Source organism: Tachypleus tridentatus, chromosome 9 (genome assembly GCF_004210375.1).
Source record: "Tachypleus tridentatus isolate NWPU-2018 chromosome 9, ASM421037v1, whole genome shotgun sequence".
Classification (NCBI taxonomy): Eukaryota; Metazoa; Arthropoda; class Merostomata; order Xiphosura; family Limulidae; genus Tachypleus; species Tachypleus tridentatus.
Window position 1 is genome coordinate 79,902,928 of NC_134833.1, and position 19,965 is coordinate 79,922,892.

At 32.7% G+C, this 19,965-nt stretch overlaps 1 protein-coding gene across 1 annotated transcript; it reads right to left on the reverse strand.

Annotated features, from left to right (window-relative positions):
- Positions 1 to 5,374: 5,374 nt before the first annotated feature.
- On the reverse strand, positions 5,375 to 18,841 carry LOC143227157 (putative sodium-dependent excitatory amino acid transporter glt-3). Its single transcript, XM_076458663.1, has 8 exons — positions 18,714 to 18,841; positions 18,480 to 18,524; positions 16,672 to 16,807; positions 13,769 to 13,895; positions 10,624 to 10,857; positions 9,608 to 9,802; positions 7,733 to 7,873; positions 5,375 to 5,713 (listed from the first exon to the last, which is right to left on the reverse strand). The coding sequence occupies exons 2-8, from the start codon at positions 18,513 to 18,515 to the stop codon at positions 5,584 to 5,586; spliced, it is 999 nt and encodes a 332-aa protein (XP_076314778.1). The 5' UTR covers positions 18,516 to 18,524; positions 18,714 to 18,841; the 3' UTR covers positions 5,375 to 5,583.
- Positions 18,842 to 19,965: the final 1,124 nt, after the last annotated feature.

Below are 19,965 nucleotides of genomic sequence, written 5' to 3' on the forward strand. Positions count from 1 at the left end.
TAAATTGTTGGGGTCGTACCTAATCATAATTAAACCAAGGACATCTGAATTATTTTATATATTAATGAAATAAAAAAATTAAGGTAATTTATATATTTTAACGAAAATTATTTTTTACGTGTGTGGAACAAGTGCTTAGCTTTTGTTTGCGTAAAATCTGCTCTGAATACTTAACATATTTAACTTTAAGCCATGAACGTACTCAGACCAAGCCAATATGATTTTCGGTGTTTGCAAAGATGGCCGAATTGTGAAATATATAAAATTACGGTTGTTAGGGTGCTTGACTAGCAATCTGAGGGTTGCAGGTTCGAGTCCGCGTCACCAGACATAATCGCTGTTTCTGTACTGGGGTCAATCCCACTAATTTTCGGTAGCAGAGCATCCAAGAGTTGGCTGTGAGTGGTATTCACTAGTTGCCTTCCCTCTATTTTTTTATTGTTAAGTGGATGATGGCTAGCCCAAATATTCCTCTTTTAGTCTTCGATTTTTGCGAACCTGTAGAACCTACAAAAAAACAAACAAACTACAATGCCTATGATTAAAATTAGTTAATTCTTAGAAATGACTCGGCAAGGCCAGATGGTAATGGCGTTTGACTCGCAATCTGTCGGTTGCAGGTTCGAATCCCCGTCCCACCAAACGTGCTCGCCCTTTCAGCCGTGGGGACGTTAAAATGTAGGTCAATCCCACTATTCGAGTAGCCCAAAATTTAACGATTGGTGATGATGACTAGTTGCCTTCTCTCTAGTCTATCATTGATAAAATTAGGAATGGCTAGCAGACATAGCGCTCGTGTATCTATGTGCGAAATTCAAAATAAACAAACAAATAATTACTTAAAAATTATTTCTTGACCGAGCTTGAAGCTGAAATTTTAGACAAACTGAGACATCTACTCTGTTATCTTGTGCGAAGTTCCAAAACAGATTGAAATTCGTGCTGAAATATAAAAGTTTTTTTTCTAAAAAAATTATTGTTTCGATCGTGTTATACTCGCAATTCGTTTTCTCTTTTTATGTTCATCAGTTTTATAATTTTATTTAGATTGTTGCTTATTTCTACCAGGAATTGACTCATATCAAAGTAAACACAAACTGCTGTTTATTACTGATAAACAATAACACGTAGATGTTGAAATAGGTTTTGTTTCCCACTATCAGCATATTACTCTCGGTTTATTTATTCTCTGTCACATCTCCCGATCTTCTTCTTTTTTGTGTTGAATTACCTTATTTGATATTCCTTTCTCAAACCCACGCCGAACCAGTTTATTTCTTTCTGGCCTTCCACCTGTTTTCAGTATATCGAATTATAATGCTTCATAGCGATAAGAGGTCTTGTTATTCTATATACTGGTTGAACTTAGAAAGGAAGCCGCTGTACTCGCTCACTTCAATCATTTTCTAATGACTTTGAGTACCGTATTCCACTATTTTTTAGGGACTAATCAAAGACCAACCGCTCTTTCACACTCTCTGAACTTTATCTGATGTTATCTTACACCTAACTTCATAACAGTTATTTGTCTAATTGTGTTCGAAAAACTTTATTATTTATCAAGCACAAAACTCCAGAATAGGGTACCTGTGTTGCACCCACTGCCAGGACCGAACTCAAAATTCTTATGTCATCTTGTGAGTGTCTAAGTGTGTTAATATATATCATCCAGAGTCGGTTGTCTCTGCTACAGTAATTTCTGATATGGTAACTGGAAATAACCTGAAGGTCTAAGCAGGTTATCTTATTTTAAGTGTTTGTCAGAGAAAGGGGGATAAAAACCATGAAATAGTGTATATTTCCACTTGTTTACAAATGTTTTGCCTGGAAAGTAAAGACACTGTTACGCCATGTTTTACAGTATAACACAAGACATGACTGCATTTGAATCACTTTTATCTCCAGTAACATACATATCCATAAAATATGTCGAAAAATGTTTTCATAACACACATACCGAATACGTATATGTATATTTCACATCGAAGTAGCGCCAAACTTTTCCTGGAAAACATATAATAAAACATACCAAAAACTGAAAAGATATCTTTGGTTTTGGGAACTTTTTATGCGTCCTATTCTGAGTACACGTTTACCTCAGCGCCCTTAAGGCGTGCGACCTACACACACAAACGCCACTTTGTCTTCGATTTAGTATTTGCTATTCTGTTGACCATTTAAACTTCTGAACTGTTTCCATTTAACATTGACAATGGTACTTGCTGGTGGCGGACGAAAACCTTTGATGGCAGTAAAAACTCCTAGAACTGATGGAAACCAGAAAAACAGGTGGTGTAAGGTTGTGTATCGAAATGATATCAAACAACTGGTTTGTAAGATGCAGTATCATAGAAGATTAAACACTTTGCACGGTATCACTGGCCTCACTGAACTATACCACAAAGATAAAATCATCTCACTCGTTTATCAGCGTCTTACTAGAAAGATAATCCATTATGTGTGTATGCTGGCATCCATCACCCAAAGATGGGTGGAACGGTTAATGTATATTTTGGTACAGTAACTCGAAACTATCCGGCAGTGTAAGGGGGATAATTTGTTGTAGGTTTTCTACCCAAGAAAGTGAATAAAAAAGACTCTGAAATAGGGTAAACTTCCACTTGTTGTTTAGGATTTTAGTATTGAATTTATATAAATAAGTACTTAATTAATTAAATGAGTCAATTATTATATTCTTTTGATGAGACCATTATGGTTTTAATAACAAAAGAAGTGAGGAAGGGAGCATAACTGTCCATTATGACACTTTTGTTCCATAAGAGATGCCCTTACCTAATATTAATAAACTACAATTTCAGTATACATAATAATGCATTTTTAATAGAAGAATTATTTTAAGGTAAATATTTTCTTTCTTGCTGTCTACTTCGTTGTATTAACACAGAATTTTTCAAAATGTTTCATTTGTTTTATGTGTGATTTGCACATAACACATAAGTTAAGAAAATCACTTTTCCTATACCTACCCATTGTTTTGAACCTTTCTCCTGGAATATTACCTATGTCTTCCACTGTAAAAATATTCTGCAAGTTTAATCATACCATACCTAAGTACAGACAAAAACTTTCCCACTGGCATGTTTAAAAGATTAGAACCTACAATTTCCCTTATGTCAACAAGTCACTCACAAAAGTTACAAAGTTATAGTTTTAAGTATATTATAATATTGTTTCTTGAATTGAAACAATATGCAATGGATTTAGAGAGATTGAATATGTCACAAGTATCGTCTCCAACAAGACTGAAACCTCTCATAAAACCGATTGCTAAACACACACACCGTGTTTCTCTCATTTGTATTGTCTTTTTCTTGTAAGAACTCCGTCGTGTTTAGAGAATTCGTAAGCACATTGTAGAAAATATCTTGATGGGACTTCTAGTTATTTTGCCGACGAATCTTTCTCACTGTTAGGGAAAATCAGTTTCACTTGATAGTACCACAAACTTTCTAACCGTATCCTAAGAAATTAAACGATCACAATTGTATTACATAATACTATTACTATTTTTTCAGTAAAATCTTCAAACCTATAGCCGTTTTAATAATATCACGTTAATAAGTTTCTATAAATAACATTAGGAAATCAGAAATAAACAGAAAGACAGACTCTTTCCCTCTATATATACATATATCAAATACAAATATATGCGGCATTCAACTTTGTTAGGCTGGTTTCAAAGATTTCCACTCTTCATTTTCTGCTGTGGAAATGGTTAACGAGATAACGTTGACTCTTTTATTTTTTACATCAGTAAAGGAGACAGCAGAACTGTTAGTATTCTAGTGTCAATATGTTGGGACATATATCCAGGATGTTATGATACAATTATACTACAGTACACCTAACCTTTTGCTTTTATTATAACTCTCATAATTTTCCATACTGCTCTCCGGATTTTCTCAGCAATACCACTTCGATAACTCTAAAAGATCCCAGTAAACTTCAAAAGTGTGGTTTACATTATGTTTAGAACTTCTTGTTGTATCATGTCTGCTATTCTCAAACCATGACTTTGAATGAGAGAAAGAACATTACCCAAGACTGACAAGACATTTTCATTTTCAATCTTTGAAACGTTGTGTTGCAGATAAACTGTAATTTTCGAACTGTGCACTATCTTTTTAATATTCATTCCCTCTTCCCTAAACTTTATTCAAAATAATCAACAGATAAAGAAGTTATGTGTGAAAAGAAAGTTTTGTGTAAAAAAATATTTGTTTATAACCTGCTTAGCAATGTTAGCCTAACTAGAAACTTCAAAAAGGAAATAGTCATTTATAACAAACACAATACAAATAATTGTACATGTATAACAGTTGGATGCAACACTTCTCAGGTTTTTTTATGTACAAATAAACTATTTAACACGCATTAAATCCATTTAATCTTATACACTCTTAAATAATTTCTTTAGAGTAATCAAACAAATACACAGTTTATGCTTTTTTGCTTCTCTATGTAAACAGTACTTATATTGTGAGACGTAAATGCTTGTAAAATAAAAAAAAAGTAAAAAATAAAATAACATGTGCACTTAATGCTGTTTCATCCTATTAAAGGTTTAAAATATCGAAAGCTGGCGAAGCATCGGAACCCAGTTGGCTTAATATTTCTGATAAAAATCACTTAGGTTGCAGAATAGGTTTTCACATTATTCTTAATTTGTCTACATCGGATTTCAAACAAAAATTCAGATTTATCCATTGTCTTCCACAGCTCATTGTACAGGAAGTTTTTGTTCAATTTTAGAATATGTCAACTTGGTTAGATGTTACGAGACTAAAAATTTGTGTGAAATGATATTTGTGTGTACAGAAAATGCCAAAAGCTAGCGAAACAGCAGAATGCAATGGGTCTAAAGTGTGTGACAAAACCACCTTCCCTGTTCTTCTTAATTTGTTCATTTTGGATTTAAAAAACATAAACACATGAAGATAGCATATCAGTTCTGTGTTTTATCTCCAACAAGTTATTCTTCAGTGGTAAATTGGTATGTCTACTGATTTAAAACATTAGAAATTGGGTTTTAATGCCTGATGGGTATAGCACAAATAGTCCATTGTGTAGCTCTGTACTTAATTACAAATAAACTCCAACAAGTCACCACCAAGGTAGCCTTCTGTTTAATATCAGAACTCAGTAACTGTATGATGAGTGGTGAAAGTTCATTTGGCCCCTCCTAGTGACATAGTGTCTTCAGAGTTATACTGCTAGAAACCGGGTTTCAATACTTGTGATGGGAAGAGCCCTTTGTGTAGCTTTATAACAAACAACAAGTTCATCTGAAACTCAATTTATATTTGCAGAAAAAAATTCAAAGTTAGGGTTTAAATGCCAAAAGTGAATGCAGATTAGAATTCAAGAGTTATCTCATAAAAAAATCATTTAGACTGCAAATGTTTTTGTTTTTACATATTATAATTAATACATATATATGATTTAATACACTATTCTTGAGAATATACACAACTACGTACTATTTTAGTTAAATATAAATGTACAATAAAGAGGTAATATTTTGACTTTTAAATCATAAAAAAACTTGAAATGGTTTGTTTTCTAAGCAGCTGAATCTTGGATGTTAATCTTCTGAGACTCGGTGTTGGTTAAATAACTGGAGCAGAGCTTGTCTACGTAAGCTGCAACGTAGCAGTCTGCGATAATGTTACTTGTTGTTCTTACACGTTCTCTGGAATTGATCATTTGGTCAAAATAAATAATTTTACTTTTCCTTTGCTTCTTAACTTATCTGTCTCTTCATTGTATTTGAGTATTTCTGAATACTGAAGTTTTTAATTTATATAACTATATCTTCACTTGGGAAAACCATTTTATAGTTAACACATAAAAGAATTTCAGTGCCTGACCTTGTGAAAATAAAATTCCAACATATAATCAAAGTTATTTGACAATTGTCTTGAAAACAACACAAAATATTTACTACACGGTTAATAAAACTGACTACATTTTAAAGTAAACGTAACGTAATGCTTTACCTTCCTACATACAAAGAATATCTTTCAATCAAATAAACGAGTATATAAAGACTAAAGAAACTAGTAACGTTTTCATACTGCTAATACACTGAAGATCCACATACATCACATCTTGGGAAGTGAGGTTAGTACTATCATATGGCTATAAAATAAAAAGGCCTTTTTTTTTTTTCCCTAACGTATTGATTATTACACGATAAATACGTAAAGTATGGATGAACATTGATATTATTTTGGAATTGTTATATAGAATTTTAACAACTGAGAAGGTTAACTTTATAATGGATATTTATAATATTATATGCCTATACGACAAATATACAATTAGATTTTAAAATATCGTAAGAGCAGTCTTACATATTTGTAGTCATTTATTTATTTCTCTTCCACAAATCACTTTATGTATTACATCTGGACTTAGAATAGAGCAATATTACGTGTTAGAAACAAATAAAACTATTAAATAAACTGATATATTGATGAGAGGATTAATTTTTTTTAGGTACAGAGAAATATCTGTACTAACTGTCCCTAGTTTTGAACTGATAGACTAGAGGGAAAGCAACTAGTCAGTGTCACCCACCGCCAAATCTTGGGCCACTCTTTTAACAACGAACAGTTAGCTTGAGTGTAACATTAGAACGCCCCCACCGTTCTTGAAATGGCGAACATATTCGATGACAGCGATTCAAACTCGCGACACCCACATTATGAGTTGAGCGCTCTATCTACCAGGCATGAGTTCGTTTGTTTGCTTTTTTTAATTTCGCGCAAAGCTACACGAGAGCTATCTTCTCTAGTCGTCCTTAATTTAGTTGTGTAAAACTAGAGGGAAGGCAGCTAGTCATCGCCATCTACCGCCAACTCTTTTGCCAACGAAAATGGAATTGACCGTCACATTATTACGCCCCCAGGGCAAGCATGTTTGTTGTAACGGGGATTCGAACCTCCAAACCTCAGATTATGAGTTGCGTGTTTTGACCACCTAGCCGCAGGCGTATTAGTAGAATAGGTAATAATAATAGGTATTAATTCTTAAATATCTTTCGACAGGTACTGGGGTGTGCTAAACAAGATAAGATACAAATAGTACGCAGAAATATAGAATATCTGTAGATAACTAATGATAACGGAAATAATTTTTCATTAAATATAACCTTTAAATGCACGGATTCTGATTGAGTAATAATATAATCGAAAAACAACAAACAAACTAAAACATTGTTTCGTATGCAAAACACTTTCATCTGTTAAAACTCACACTTCTACCTAATTTCAAATAAAATCAAACACACAGGGAAATAAATATTGTTACCGTATTTCTACAGACTACGGCCAAACATCGTTCATAAAAAGTAAAGAGGGCTGTACATACTAGATTAAAAAAAAAACAGTTTATCGGTGTATATAAACGCTTTTAATGAGAGAAATAGATTGTACAACAGAACAGAGTGGTACATTTCTTCATAGGATGAACTTAAGTTTTAAATATTTCTATATAAGAATCGCCCATTAAAATACATAGATTGCTCAATAAGCAAGTAGTCCTAACAGCTGTTTTACTAGCCTTTCCTTAATGGCAGCCCTAAACAAGTATATTATTTGAATAATTGTTATAAACTAATAATTGCATTGTTTAATTCAGGACCGTTACCAAAGGCCCTAAGTTCTCTGTCTTGGAAAACAGTGTAATGTGCAAAAGGTAAACTTACATCATCCATTCAAAGGCTACAATCAGGGAAATAGAAGGTGGAGTTGGTATTCCCAGAAGTGAAAGAGTTGTTACAAGAAATGCTGGATATGGTCCTATGGAGACCGTTGGAGACGCTATGGTCAACAAAAACACAACGAAGCTGCGAAATAACAGTACTATTGCATTATCTTGTGTGCTTATTCTATTAGAATGTTTATAAAATTCACTTATGTAAAGTTCTAATGCGGTACTAGTTCAATGACAAATATAGCACGCTCATTATTTTATTATGGTGCTGACGGTACAAAACACTATCGTCAGATTATAACAGTTACAACATTCATGGCATAATGTTTATAGTCTTTAGTATAAAGTATTGAATTTTTAATCAAATGGATATATTGGTATTTGGTACTTATATTGACATTACATTGTTTTTTTTTAAAACATAAGGTTAACATATATTATTTAAGTAAATAAACAAGACATCAAACCTTCTTCACCTATACTAATTTGTGGATTCGTTGTTTACAAATAGTTAAAATAGATAAATAATTAGACAAACATGGAGGAAGAAATCTCACATAAACTACATTATTACATGTCTACTGCTTACAAAAGAATAACTTCTAGAGTTTTAAAAATATTTATACCTTACTTAAACAGTATGGATAAATGTACATTTCTTATTTTCGGAAAAACGTTATTACAATTATTCTCTAATAATCTGTTTTATGAGTGTTAACTTGGAGTAAGTTCTGTTGGTTCTTTAGTTCTAAGTTTTCGTTGTAACTGCTATTGCTATACATTTGTATCATGTTGTACTGTAGACATATTAGGTATTATTTTTAAGTTTCAGCTCTAGTGCTTCTTTTATTCCAAGATTTGTGTTTGATCTGTATTGATAGATGTTTTACCTCTACATTTTGTTCAGACTATTGCGTATAAAATTGTGTTTTAATAATTTCTTTTTATGTTTTTGTTTTAACTGTCATTTGTAGATATCTACCAGGTTTATTATTCCTGGCTGTCATTTTTAGATATTTGCGCATTCTTTTGTACACCTGCGCAGTAGTAACCAGTCCACAAACTTGTGTTGTGGCAGCATCGTAGATTTACGTTGTTTCTTTTGTTCTGAATGTAGTTAAATTCACTGTAATAAGATTCAACTCGTACAAAGCTTAGTAACTGTTACAGTTAAACACCCGCATCACGAAAGTATCAGACTATTACATCTATTATAAACTATGTAATAAATGGTTAGTTATAAATGAAATAAGAACAAGGTATTTTTATGTTATTCAAAACATGAAAAATACTTTTGTACATTGAGACACGTTATATTAGTTCCTTCTAAGGTACAGAAATATATATATCTTGCTATAATCAAGCTTGGAATATCACAACATTTTAGGCTTAAATATCCAATATCCAAAATAATAGTTTTTAAAATACTATACGAGTTCATAATAACCTATGAAACGCATATATATATATATCTTAGCATGTTTATACTCGTATATTTATGTATACAGTATTGGAAATAATTGTGGAAATGTACAGGTCACTTCCATATAGGAGTCACAAACAATGAATAACTGTAATTAAGTGATTAGTATTTGTTTTAAACAGTGTGACACATCTTGTTTTTATGCTACCATAAATTTAGCAAGGTATAATTGAGAACTACTATTTCAAAGTCCTGTATTGCTCCATGCAATCCAATCAAATGTTTCAAATGCGGTTTGACCTTTTTTAATTTCCATTCAAACCCATACATCCTTAATAATTTTGATATCGTTTCACCATATTTTATGCGTATTCGAAATCAGTAGTTCCAAAACTCTATATTCACTATAATATTTCCGAGATAGTTAAGATAAGTTGTGCTTACTTCATCAGAACTAACTTATCAAAGTTAAGTTCTAAGCCAAGAATCTGTGTCAAGAACAGCACTTTGATAGGTAAGTCTATGGAAAGTCCATTCTTGTGTACCATCATCCCGAGAGGTAAGACAGAACGGGTGACCGCCGGATGAGTCTTTAACTTCTCTTCCATTATCCGGATAGCGATAGGAAGACTAGGAGCGCTAATGCAATCAGTTTAATTTCGTTATTTAATCTATTTTCCATTTCTCAATTTGTTTGAGAACGCGATGCCCTCAAGCAGTATTTAATTTTCATTATATTTCTATTTGTTACGAACGATTTCGCATTCGCAATTAACAAACCATTCAATAAAACAAAACATCTCAGAATTACTTTACCATGTTTTATAGCAAAAAATACAGACAAATATAGTACGAGCGTTAATGTGAAACACTCCTATTTACTAATGATTCTATTTAAAAAAGAAAACTGTTACCTGTGTTTTTAATTGTAAAAGGTGCTTTAATAGGTAAATTTATTAAACTAGTTAAGTTATATTGCTATGATATGAAAATACGACAATTTTAAGCAACGTAAAAAGCCTGACGATATATTTTAAAATACTATTACGTAAAATATAACGTAAGGAAAAACGAGACAAGATGTGATCTTTTAATGTTCTCACCGGCTATATAAAAAATATTTTAACACTGAAAATTACTTAAGGACTTTTTTAAATTTGTGTTAGATGTAGTATGGAAAACTCAAACTATCTGATTGGTCTTGATTGGATATACTTCTCAGTTTGGTACTCTAAGATAATAAAGTAATATGGACGTTGAGAAAATATATAATTAGAAATAACTTTCATTTTACGCTTATTCCAAGATACTATATGTTATATTGAAATCCAAACTCACACTCTGGGTTTACAGAAACTAAATATTCAAAAGTAACTCTTATGTTGAAGCTCTCTTCAAAGAATTTCGATCTATAGAAGTAACTTAAATCTAAAACTTATATAATCAAATTTAAAGCTCACCTTGATGCTGTCCCAAAACCAGTCAGTGTTACAGAGAGCAAATCGAGTTGAAATTGTAAAGGATTCTTTCTGACAATCAAAAAATACAGTCCTGGCAAGATTATAACCTGGTGGATTAAAACACCCACAAAATCTGCTAGAACGTAAAGACTAATTGACTGAAACAACTGAGTTACCGATTTTGTTTTTAATCCTTCCTCACACATCCATGAGAACATTCCTAAAATCAGCAACCTGTAAAGAAAATTTAGATTTAAAAACACTGATGACTTCAGAAAATTTCGGTCAAGATCTGTAACTATTTAAATTCGTGAGAAATATTTTAGAACTTATAATTAACAGTATCGTGTTTCATGTGAAGAGAAAGTCATACAAATAGTAACATGATTTGCGAGTAAGTGAGGGACCTTGATCAGACTAATTGTTTGTGTGTGAAAAAATCGTCATTTCATAAAACTTATACACTGCTGGCCAAAATCTTAAGGCCAATGAACATAAAGAACAAATATGCATTTTGCGTTGTTAGACTCAACCACTTATTTGAGTAGAGCTTCGAAAGATGAAAATAAGAAAAGGGAAAATAAAAAAACCTTTTGGCAATTAATAGGGAAAATGTGAACACTATGAAATTAGCCTAAATACTAGCTGGTCAAAAGTTTAAGACCATACTAAAAAGAAGTCCTAAACAGGGTAGGAAATGCCCAACAAGAGGTCTCAGTAGTGAGTTGCACGGCCGTCATTGCGAATAACTTCAAACATTCGCCTTAGCATTGTCGATATCAGCGTTTGCAGAAGGCTGGCTGGAATGTTATTCGAAGTGGTGAAGATGGCTTCACGAAGATCATGCACTGTTTGGAATTGACGTCCATTTCTATAAACTTCCTTTGCCATCCACCCCCAAACATTTTCAATGGGATTTAGTTCGGGCGAACAGGCTAAATGGTCCAAAAGAATCACGTTATTCGCCATGAAAAAAACCTTTGTCCTGCGAGCATTGTGGATTACAGCGTTGTCCTGCTGAAAGGTCCAGCTATTTCCACACAAGCGAGAGCCTTCAGTCAATAAGAATGCTCTCTCTAACATGCCAATGTAGCCAGCCGCTGTTTGACGCCCTTGTATAACCTGAAGCTCCATTGTTCCATGGAATGAGAAAGCACCCCAGATCATGATGGAATCTCCTCAACTGTGTTGTATAGAAAATGTCTCCGGTAGGATATCCTTATTCTGCGAGTAACATTGAAAGCCATCTGGACCATCCAGGTTAATTTTTTTCTCATCAGAGAACAAAACCTTATTCCACTTTTCTACGTCCCATGTTCGGTGCTTCTCAGCAAAGTTTAACCGAGCTGTTTCGTGGTGTGGAAAGAGGCGTGGCCATTGAAGACGTTTATGGTTTTTAAAGCCTTTCTCTCGTAGATGCCATTTTATTGTTTTTGAGCTGCATTTTGCGTCCGTAAGGGCCTTAATCTGGTTCGACGATCGGCTGGTGTCTTGCTGGTCAACCCGTCGAATCCTCCTGCTCAGCGCCGGCGAAATTTTCTTGAGCCGACCACTTGAAATTCTCGTTTCGTATTCCTCAGGGTCTTTTAAGAAATTTGCAACAGCAGTGTTACTACGCCCAATCTCACCAGCGATGGCACGTTGAAAAAGACACTTGCTTTTGCAGCTTGACAACTCTGCCACGTTTAAACTCTGTCAACTTTTTCGTCTTTGTCATGTTTTTAGCCAATGTAACACAGAAAGTGTCAGTGGGAAATGTTGACAACTCTAATGCTTGAACACAAATGACTAAATTTCGTTACGTGTTTACCAATTAACGCTTCGTTTCAGCCTGGTTTTAAACTCTTGACCAGCTTGTATTTAGGCTAATTTTATAGTGTTCATATTTTTCCTATTAAATTTCAAAAGAGTTTTTTATCATTATTTTCCCTTTTCTTATTTTCATCTTTTCAAAGCTCTACTCAAATAAGTAGTTGAGTCTAACAACGCAAAATGCATATTTTTTTCTTTATGTTTATTGGCCTTAAGATTTTGGGTAGCAATGTATAAGGCGTTCTGTAAAAAGTACGTTTTATTAGTGCTTTCTTACATAATAATGTATTAAGCGCATTATAAACGGACTTGAATAACCACAGAACTATCGTTGATGTTATTACAAATAGATTGATATTTCGACATTAGAAACAAAATAATCTAGGTGTAATTAATTAAAAACTGAAGTATTACAGACAATCCGAATATATTTCAGTATTAATGTTGTGGTAACAGTTACAGTGAATGTTATTTGTGTTATTGGTAAAGAAAATCATTTTACAAAAGATATAATGAAATTAATTTCGATAAGATGTTGATTCATAAAGAGAAAACCTTAAACCTTAGAAGTAATGACTTAATGAAGTGTAGTGAAAGTAATGGCCAATCAAAGAGGATATCAGGTATCTTAGTAGTAATGTCAAGTGTAACAGGGAATTCATTGTACAAGAAGTAATGAGAAATGCCGTAGGTAATTCATTGTACTAGAAGTAATGAGAAATGCCGTAGGTTATTCATTGTACTAGAAGTAATGCTAACCTTAGTAGGGAATTCATTGTACTAGAAGTAATGAGAAATGCCGTAGGGAATTCATTGTACTAGAAGTAATGACAAGTGTGGCAGAGAATTCGTTTTACTTGAAGTAATGACAACTGTAGTAGAGAATTCATTCTACCTTGAAGTAATGACAAGTGTAGTAGGGAATTCATTATACTAGAAATTATGACTAATAAATAAAGTAATACTAGTGTCCTGGAAGTAATAACTAATACAGAAGGTAACATTAGTATCCTAGAAGTAATGTGTGATACAGAAAGTAACACCTGTGTCCTTGAAGTAATTACTATTACAGAAGGTAACAATAGTGTTTTGGAAGTAATAACTAATACAGAAGGTAACATTAGTGTCCTAGAAGTAATGGCTTTTACAGATGGCAACATCAACGCTCTGGAATTAATAAATATTGTAAAAGAACACGTGGATATTTTGAATCTAATGTAGGTGTTAGAAGAAACCTAAGAGATGAGGAGGCAAAGGCTAATGTGTAGGTGTAATGGCTCCTGAAATTGTGCATATGGTAGTTTTACTAATTGTTTATTCTAACTCAACTTACCAAAATAAAGTGTTCAATAGTTTCATGATGACTTCATTTATTTCTTGAATAACGTTTTTTAGGGTAGACACTTTATCGCCAAGTGAAGATAAGATACAACCAAAGACAATACTAAAGACCAGAAGTCCTGAAAATTGAGAACCACTAACATGTAGTAAATATACATCCTTGACTTTAATCTGTGCTTAAAATGAAATGAAATAAAATTGTTATAATATTAATTTTGCTAAATAGACAGACAAGAGACACCCACATACACACAAGTGGAATTATCTGTTTTATATTTCAACAATAATCCAATGAAATATATTTATGTATAATGTCAGACTTGTTGAAATGTTTTCACATTGAAACTGCCATAAAATATTACGTTATCAAAACTTTTGGAACTTTATATTAAATGGTTCAACATATACTTACAGATTTGTTTGGATAACTGATCTCTGTTTCAAGACAGTGAGATCTGATATTAATTAAGTGAAAGAAATCGTATAACGAGAATTGTAGCTAAAAAAATTCTTAGGCATTTGAAAATGTAGTAAAACTTTAACTAGCAAAATTTTTATGAGCACCTGATGAATTCCAGTACTGAATACAAAGTTAATGGACAACATAGTGTGGTAAACAAAAAGTATATTTCAAATGTTATTTTCACTTTGTTATGATTTGAAATTCATAATAGACTAATTAAAATGAATATATAACATATTTGATGCTTAGTATAAATTTTTACCACTGATTTTAAGCTTATTTGATTCATTATTTTCCTGGGTTTGGCGTTTAAAACAATTAGTTAATTATAAGTGGTAGTTTCTGTCGTCATTAAGCACATACGTTAGCTAAAGTTCTTTTATTATATTAGAATATTATGTGCATTACTGTGGTGTTCTGAATTGTTTTTTTTTTTATATACCACTAAGAGTAAATTAATTTGCGTCAAACTTACATATTCTTGAAATTCTATATAAATTTGGATTCACTATTGTGAGTAAAAAATAACTAAAAATACCGTAAAAATAATATACACTTTTTATTTGGATTTGCCATTGTCTAGTATTGTTAATGAGAAGTGGAATTTCATAAACCCGGTATAACTTAGTGGCAAATAATGAATAATATATCGGGCTTAAAAACTTTTCCCCAGTCACTGTCAAGTTGTGCTTTACCAGATAACCAGTATAAAGAAACAGTTTTCATTGCTGTATAAACTAACGCTTATATTATTATTATTATCATCTTGTACATCATATTATAATATTTTAGTTAATACACAGCAGCAAACTTTTTGTACAAAGTAAATAATATATTCACTATTTCACTTTATTAAATTATATATAAAACTTAGAAAAAGTTTCTCCAACATATTTCATTTGCAGTATGAGATAATTGAGCCTAAAAGCTTTCTATACAAAATTTATAAACCTAGATTAAAAATTTAACATTATCGGTTTTAAGGATTAATTCAAATATTACTTTATTAACCTACATACTTAACTTAAAGAAAATATTCCATTCTACACAACTGCACCACTAACCTACAAAATTTAAAATATTTAACCCGCTATGGTTCTCAGTCAGTTGTTAGATTAAAGCATTACGAACTTAAATAGATTAAAGTAAGGCATTATTTATTTCACAATAAAATGAAGTACTATATTATTAACCAATACATCTAACAGACGTGGTTACTTAAGAAAGGTTTAATAGTTAAAACATTATTTAAAAAAAGAATACATGTCATATGTTTGATTTGAAATAAAATGTAAAAAATAAAACAAAAAACTTGTATATTGTTACACAATTCTTAATTAGCTTACGAAGTTCCTTCAAAATACATTATTACGACTCGCAACATTAGCCTTTAACTGATTACGAAGACGCAACATCGTTAACTTATACAAACAAGTTGAAATTATTAATAGTCGAACTTCGAAAGTCGTAATTTAAGAGTAAATAAAACCAAAATTAAGAGCAACAAATATTTTCATTTTGAAGTTCATGTGTCATGTGCTGTGTTGTAGCCTACAGAGTGCATAATTCTTATCGTGATTCATGAAATGCGCACATTTTACTAACGTCAAGAGACGGCATGGCTAAATAGTTAGGACACACGACTCGTAATCTGATGTTTGTGGGTTCGAATCCCCGTAACACTAAACATGCTCGCCCTTTCAGCCGTTAGGGCTTTATAATGTGCGGCCAATCCCACTATTCGTTGGTAAAAGAGTAACCTAAGTGTTGGCGGTGGGTAGCGATAACTAACTGGTTTTCCTCTAGTCTTAGACTGTTAAATTAGGAACGGCCAGCCCAGAGAGGCCTCGTGTAACTTTGCGCGAAATTCAAAAACGAACAATTAATCAAGAGGATATAAATCGTAACATTAAACATCCCTTATGTGATGTCATTTTATTTTTTGCTGACTGATTGACAGAATATTGTATAATGGTGCTAGTGGTTAAAATAGGCGAGCTCTTGAAACTTCTTTTGGTCTCCTTTCGGGAAAATAATCATTCTTTACCGGTTTGTAAAAGGCGTTCATTCCATATCCGTTTTTGTTGCAACAAAAGGCTTATATCATTTAAATAGTATTCTGACCAGTAATATGTTTGTTGTATCCCAGCCGACATGAAGAGCTCTGGATCGAGTAAAACCGTTGTCCACATTAAATATGTCAAATATAGTGTGGATATTATAAATTATTCTAATTTTTAAAAAACCCTAAGAAACTAGGTGAAGAATAGAGTGTTTAAAAATATAACAGGCCTAGTAATAATGCCGTATGGTAAGTAAAGTTACTAACATGCAGCTCATTATGTACAATGGAATGTTCTTAATGTGAACAATTAACTTTTTTTAAAAAAGATTACATAACCTCCGTGTAAGTCAAATAAAACATTACTCACCAATATAATTGACTTCTTCTCGCATTATCACTTCTTTCATGTATTCATATTCAGACGTCTCGTTAGTGGAATTCGTCTCGTTAGAAGTAGTCAGAGGGTTGTGGAGTACTGTTATAGGCTTTGTTACTGTGACTTCCTAGATACATAATAAATTAATACGAGTTTCTGGTTTCACTTATTATTTCTCTTTAAACAAGTCAGGTATCATTTAAACAACTTTCAGTGGTTAGAGCCTAACAGAAATAATACGTATGAAACTGGTTAGGAAAAAAATGGTCAAATTAATAGAGTGTTTGTCTAATTACGATGATGTTTTTTACAGTTTATTATGATGCGTAGTATTTTATATACAAATACAGTAAATTATGGTCAAATTATTTGTGTAAAAGCCACATCAATGGCTTTGTCTTTCACTTACTTCTGAAATATGTATATATAACTGGGGGAACGCACAAACATAGAAACCGTTATGATAAATTACTTGTGACATATTACATTCTTATACATCATAATTTTTCAGATTGTGATTTCTGATGTGTACGTATCTGTACGTTAGTTGAAGTGTGTCTTTTGTGTTCTCTATTTTTGAAATATTTATAGGAAAATGTATTGTATTTACTATAAAAATAAATAACACATATAAACTCATAAATTGATAGCTAGAGCTCTTTACGTTATCACATTTCATTTGGCTGTTCGTAAGAGAGAATGAACTGGTAAAATATCATTATAATTTGCTGCCTGTTTACTACACAGTATCAACTCAAAATCAACTCTAGTTTCACTTAACGCCTGGCATGGCCAAGCGCGTAAGGCGTGCGACTCGTAATCCAAGGGTCGCGGGTTCGCGCCCGAGTCGCGCCAAACATGCTCGCCCTCCCAGCCGTGGGGGCGTTATAATGTGACAGTCAATCCCACTTTTCGTTGGTAAAAGGGTAGCCCAAGAGTTGGCGGTGGGTGGTGATGACTAGCTGCCTTCCCTCTAGTCTTACACTGCTAAATTAGGGACGGCTAGCACAGATAGCCGTCGAGTGGCTTTGTGCGAAATTCCAAAACAAACAAACAATTCACTTAACGCAGCATTCAAATGAACCTCTGTGTCAAGTGTATCGTTCTGGTTAGCAGTATCCCATTCATATTGTTCGCGTAATGTTGGAAGACACAGAAATACTGCCTGATGATGTACTACAAAACAACCACGACCTGAGACAGCACCTCAAGGGCTAAGACAGATTATTTAATCTCTGACCGCCCCTGAAACCTGCCCCAATTCCTACCAAAACATCGTTATTTCCCGCATCTCATTGTGTTTGTCCCTGAGCAACATTGACGGTTCCAGTTACATATTATATCAATCATGGCATAAAATATAAATCAGATGCAGACCTTCAAAGATTACAAACTGATCCTCCGTGGAGTGCTGAGTTGAAACTTATCTCAAAACTAACTTTTCATTAGTTTTGTTCTCCATAGTGCCCCACTACAAGTGATGCCATCTCATTCTTCCTATACTTATGGTGTTAAAGTATAAATTTGAAACATTTTACCATCAATCTGATTATCGGCTGTCGTTCATGGCAGAGTCCTGCTTAAACTTATTAAATTCGTTAGGACTACATTTCCATACCATTTTCTTGTTGTTAATACAGTGGAGTGTTTTAGGCCCTTGATAACGCATATACCTTAAACACGAGGTAAGTACAAATCAACATTACAAAATGTATTTTTCAATAAACAAAATGAGTTTTATGTTTTACTTGTACATAAAACTGTGTTACAATATCAATAAAAACAATATCATAACTTACTCGCATGAAAGTCGCTTCTACGATATTATCAGGCATGGCATTCCTATTCAAATGGAAACGAAAAATTAAAAAAAAAACAATATATAAAATTAAAAAATGTATGTTTGAAAACTCTACTCGAATACTATAATATTTCAGACATCATAAAATATTTCTTTCTTTGTAAAGAAAAGTAAAATAAAAATAGTTAAGTTCGAATTGTATATTTTAATTTTTAATTACGTCTCTTACCTAAAAAACATCTAGAATTGAATCCACTATTTTATTTTCATTGGCTGACTGAAAATTGAAGGAAGTGTCATTTTTTGACTTTGCAATTAAGCTGCCGGGCTTAATGATAAAGCCCAGAATAGTTCCTAAGACTGAACACACCACAGCAAGTCCAATAAAAAAAGTAACAGTAAAAAGTACTATACGACTAGCGGCACCTCCTTTTCCAAAAGAAGAAACTCCTGAGGAAAGAGAGATAATTAAAACGGATTAATTACTGTAATCAAAAATAAAGAATAATTGCAACACCTACAATACATATATATATGAATTATTAAGTTCTTAAGTTCAACATTATAAACTTATCAGGACAATGCTACACAATGGACTTTGTACGCAGCGGGGGGGGGGGGGAGCGAGCCCTAAATGACTGTGTTATAAATTCTGAAGCCTACGGCTAAAGGTCTGAATAGTCCATAAAATAAACACGGTAAGAACTGAAAAATACTGTTATTTCTTCAAAGATACAAAACTTTCATTCAGATATTAATAAAACATAATCTATTTATTTTCATCTATCTGTGTATTAATAAGTTTCCATTTTTATTAGACTGTTTCACAATGTGTGTTTTGAATATTGTAATTTTACTATCTCTTTTGCTTGGTACCAACTGTTCGTCCCCCCGTTGGTACAGCGGTAAGTCTATGGATTTAAGACGTTAAAATCAGGGGTTCGATTCCCCTCAGTAGACTCAGCAGATAGCCCGATGTAGCCTTGCGATAAGAAAACACGTACGCACACATACATACATACACACACACACTTTAAGCCTTCGCTTTTTCTAGTACTTTCAGCTGTAAGTTAACGAACTTAAAACACTGAAATCTTGGGTTAGATTCCTCCCAGTGAGCACAAGACAGATACTTCATCGTTTAGCTTGGTGCTAAAAACAACAATACACGAATATTCTAGATTTTCAGTGTATATTTTCACAGTTTTACATAATTTTAACAAACTGAACTTTGAGCTTTAATTTTCAATATGTTATAAGCACTTCAGTTTCAGTCAAGTAAGTATTATTACTCTATGTACGTATTCAAATTAAATCTGTACCTCTGATTTCTACCTGTGCAATAAAATATTGCTTTATATCTGATTTCTTTGTTCGTTTTTTTTTTATAATATTAGGTTATAATTTTGTTTACCACTAGTTATTTAAAGTGTCCATTAAAAATAAAGGATTTACCCAAGATCACGCTGCAAACAAGCAAAGGC

Bases quoted from the DNA above. Each gene is read 5' to 3' on its own strand.
- LOC143227157 (XM_076458663.1), bottom strand. From the start codon at position 18,515: ATGCCTGATAATATCGTAGAAGCGACTTTCATGCGA. The intron at 16,808-18,479 runs GTAAGTTATGAT...TTATGTATCTAG, and splicing joins TAGAAGCGACTTTCATGCGA to GAAGTCACAGTAACAAAGCC. The intron at 13,896-16,671 runs GTGAGTAATGTT...CTCAATTTTCAG, and splicing joins AGAAGAAGTCAATTATATTG to GACTTCTGGTCTTTAGTATT.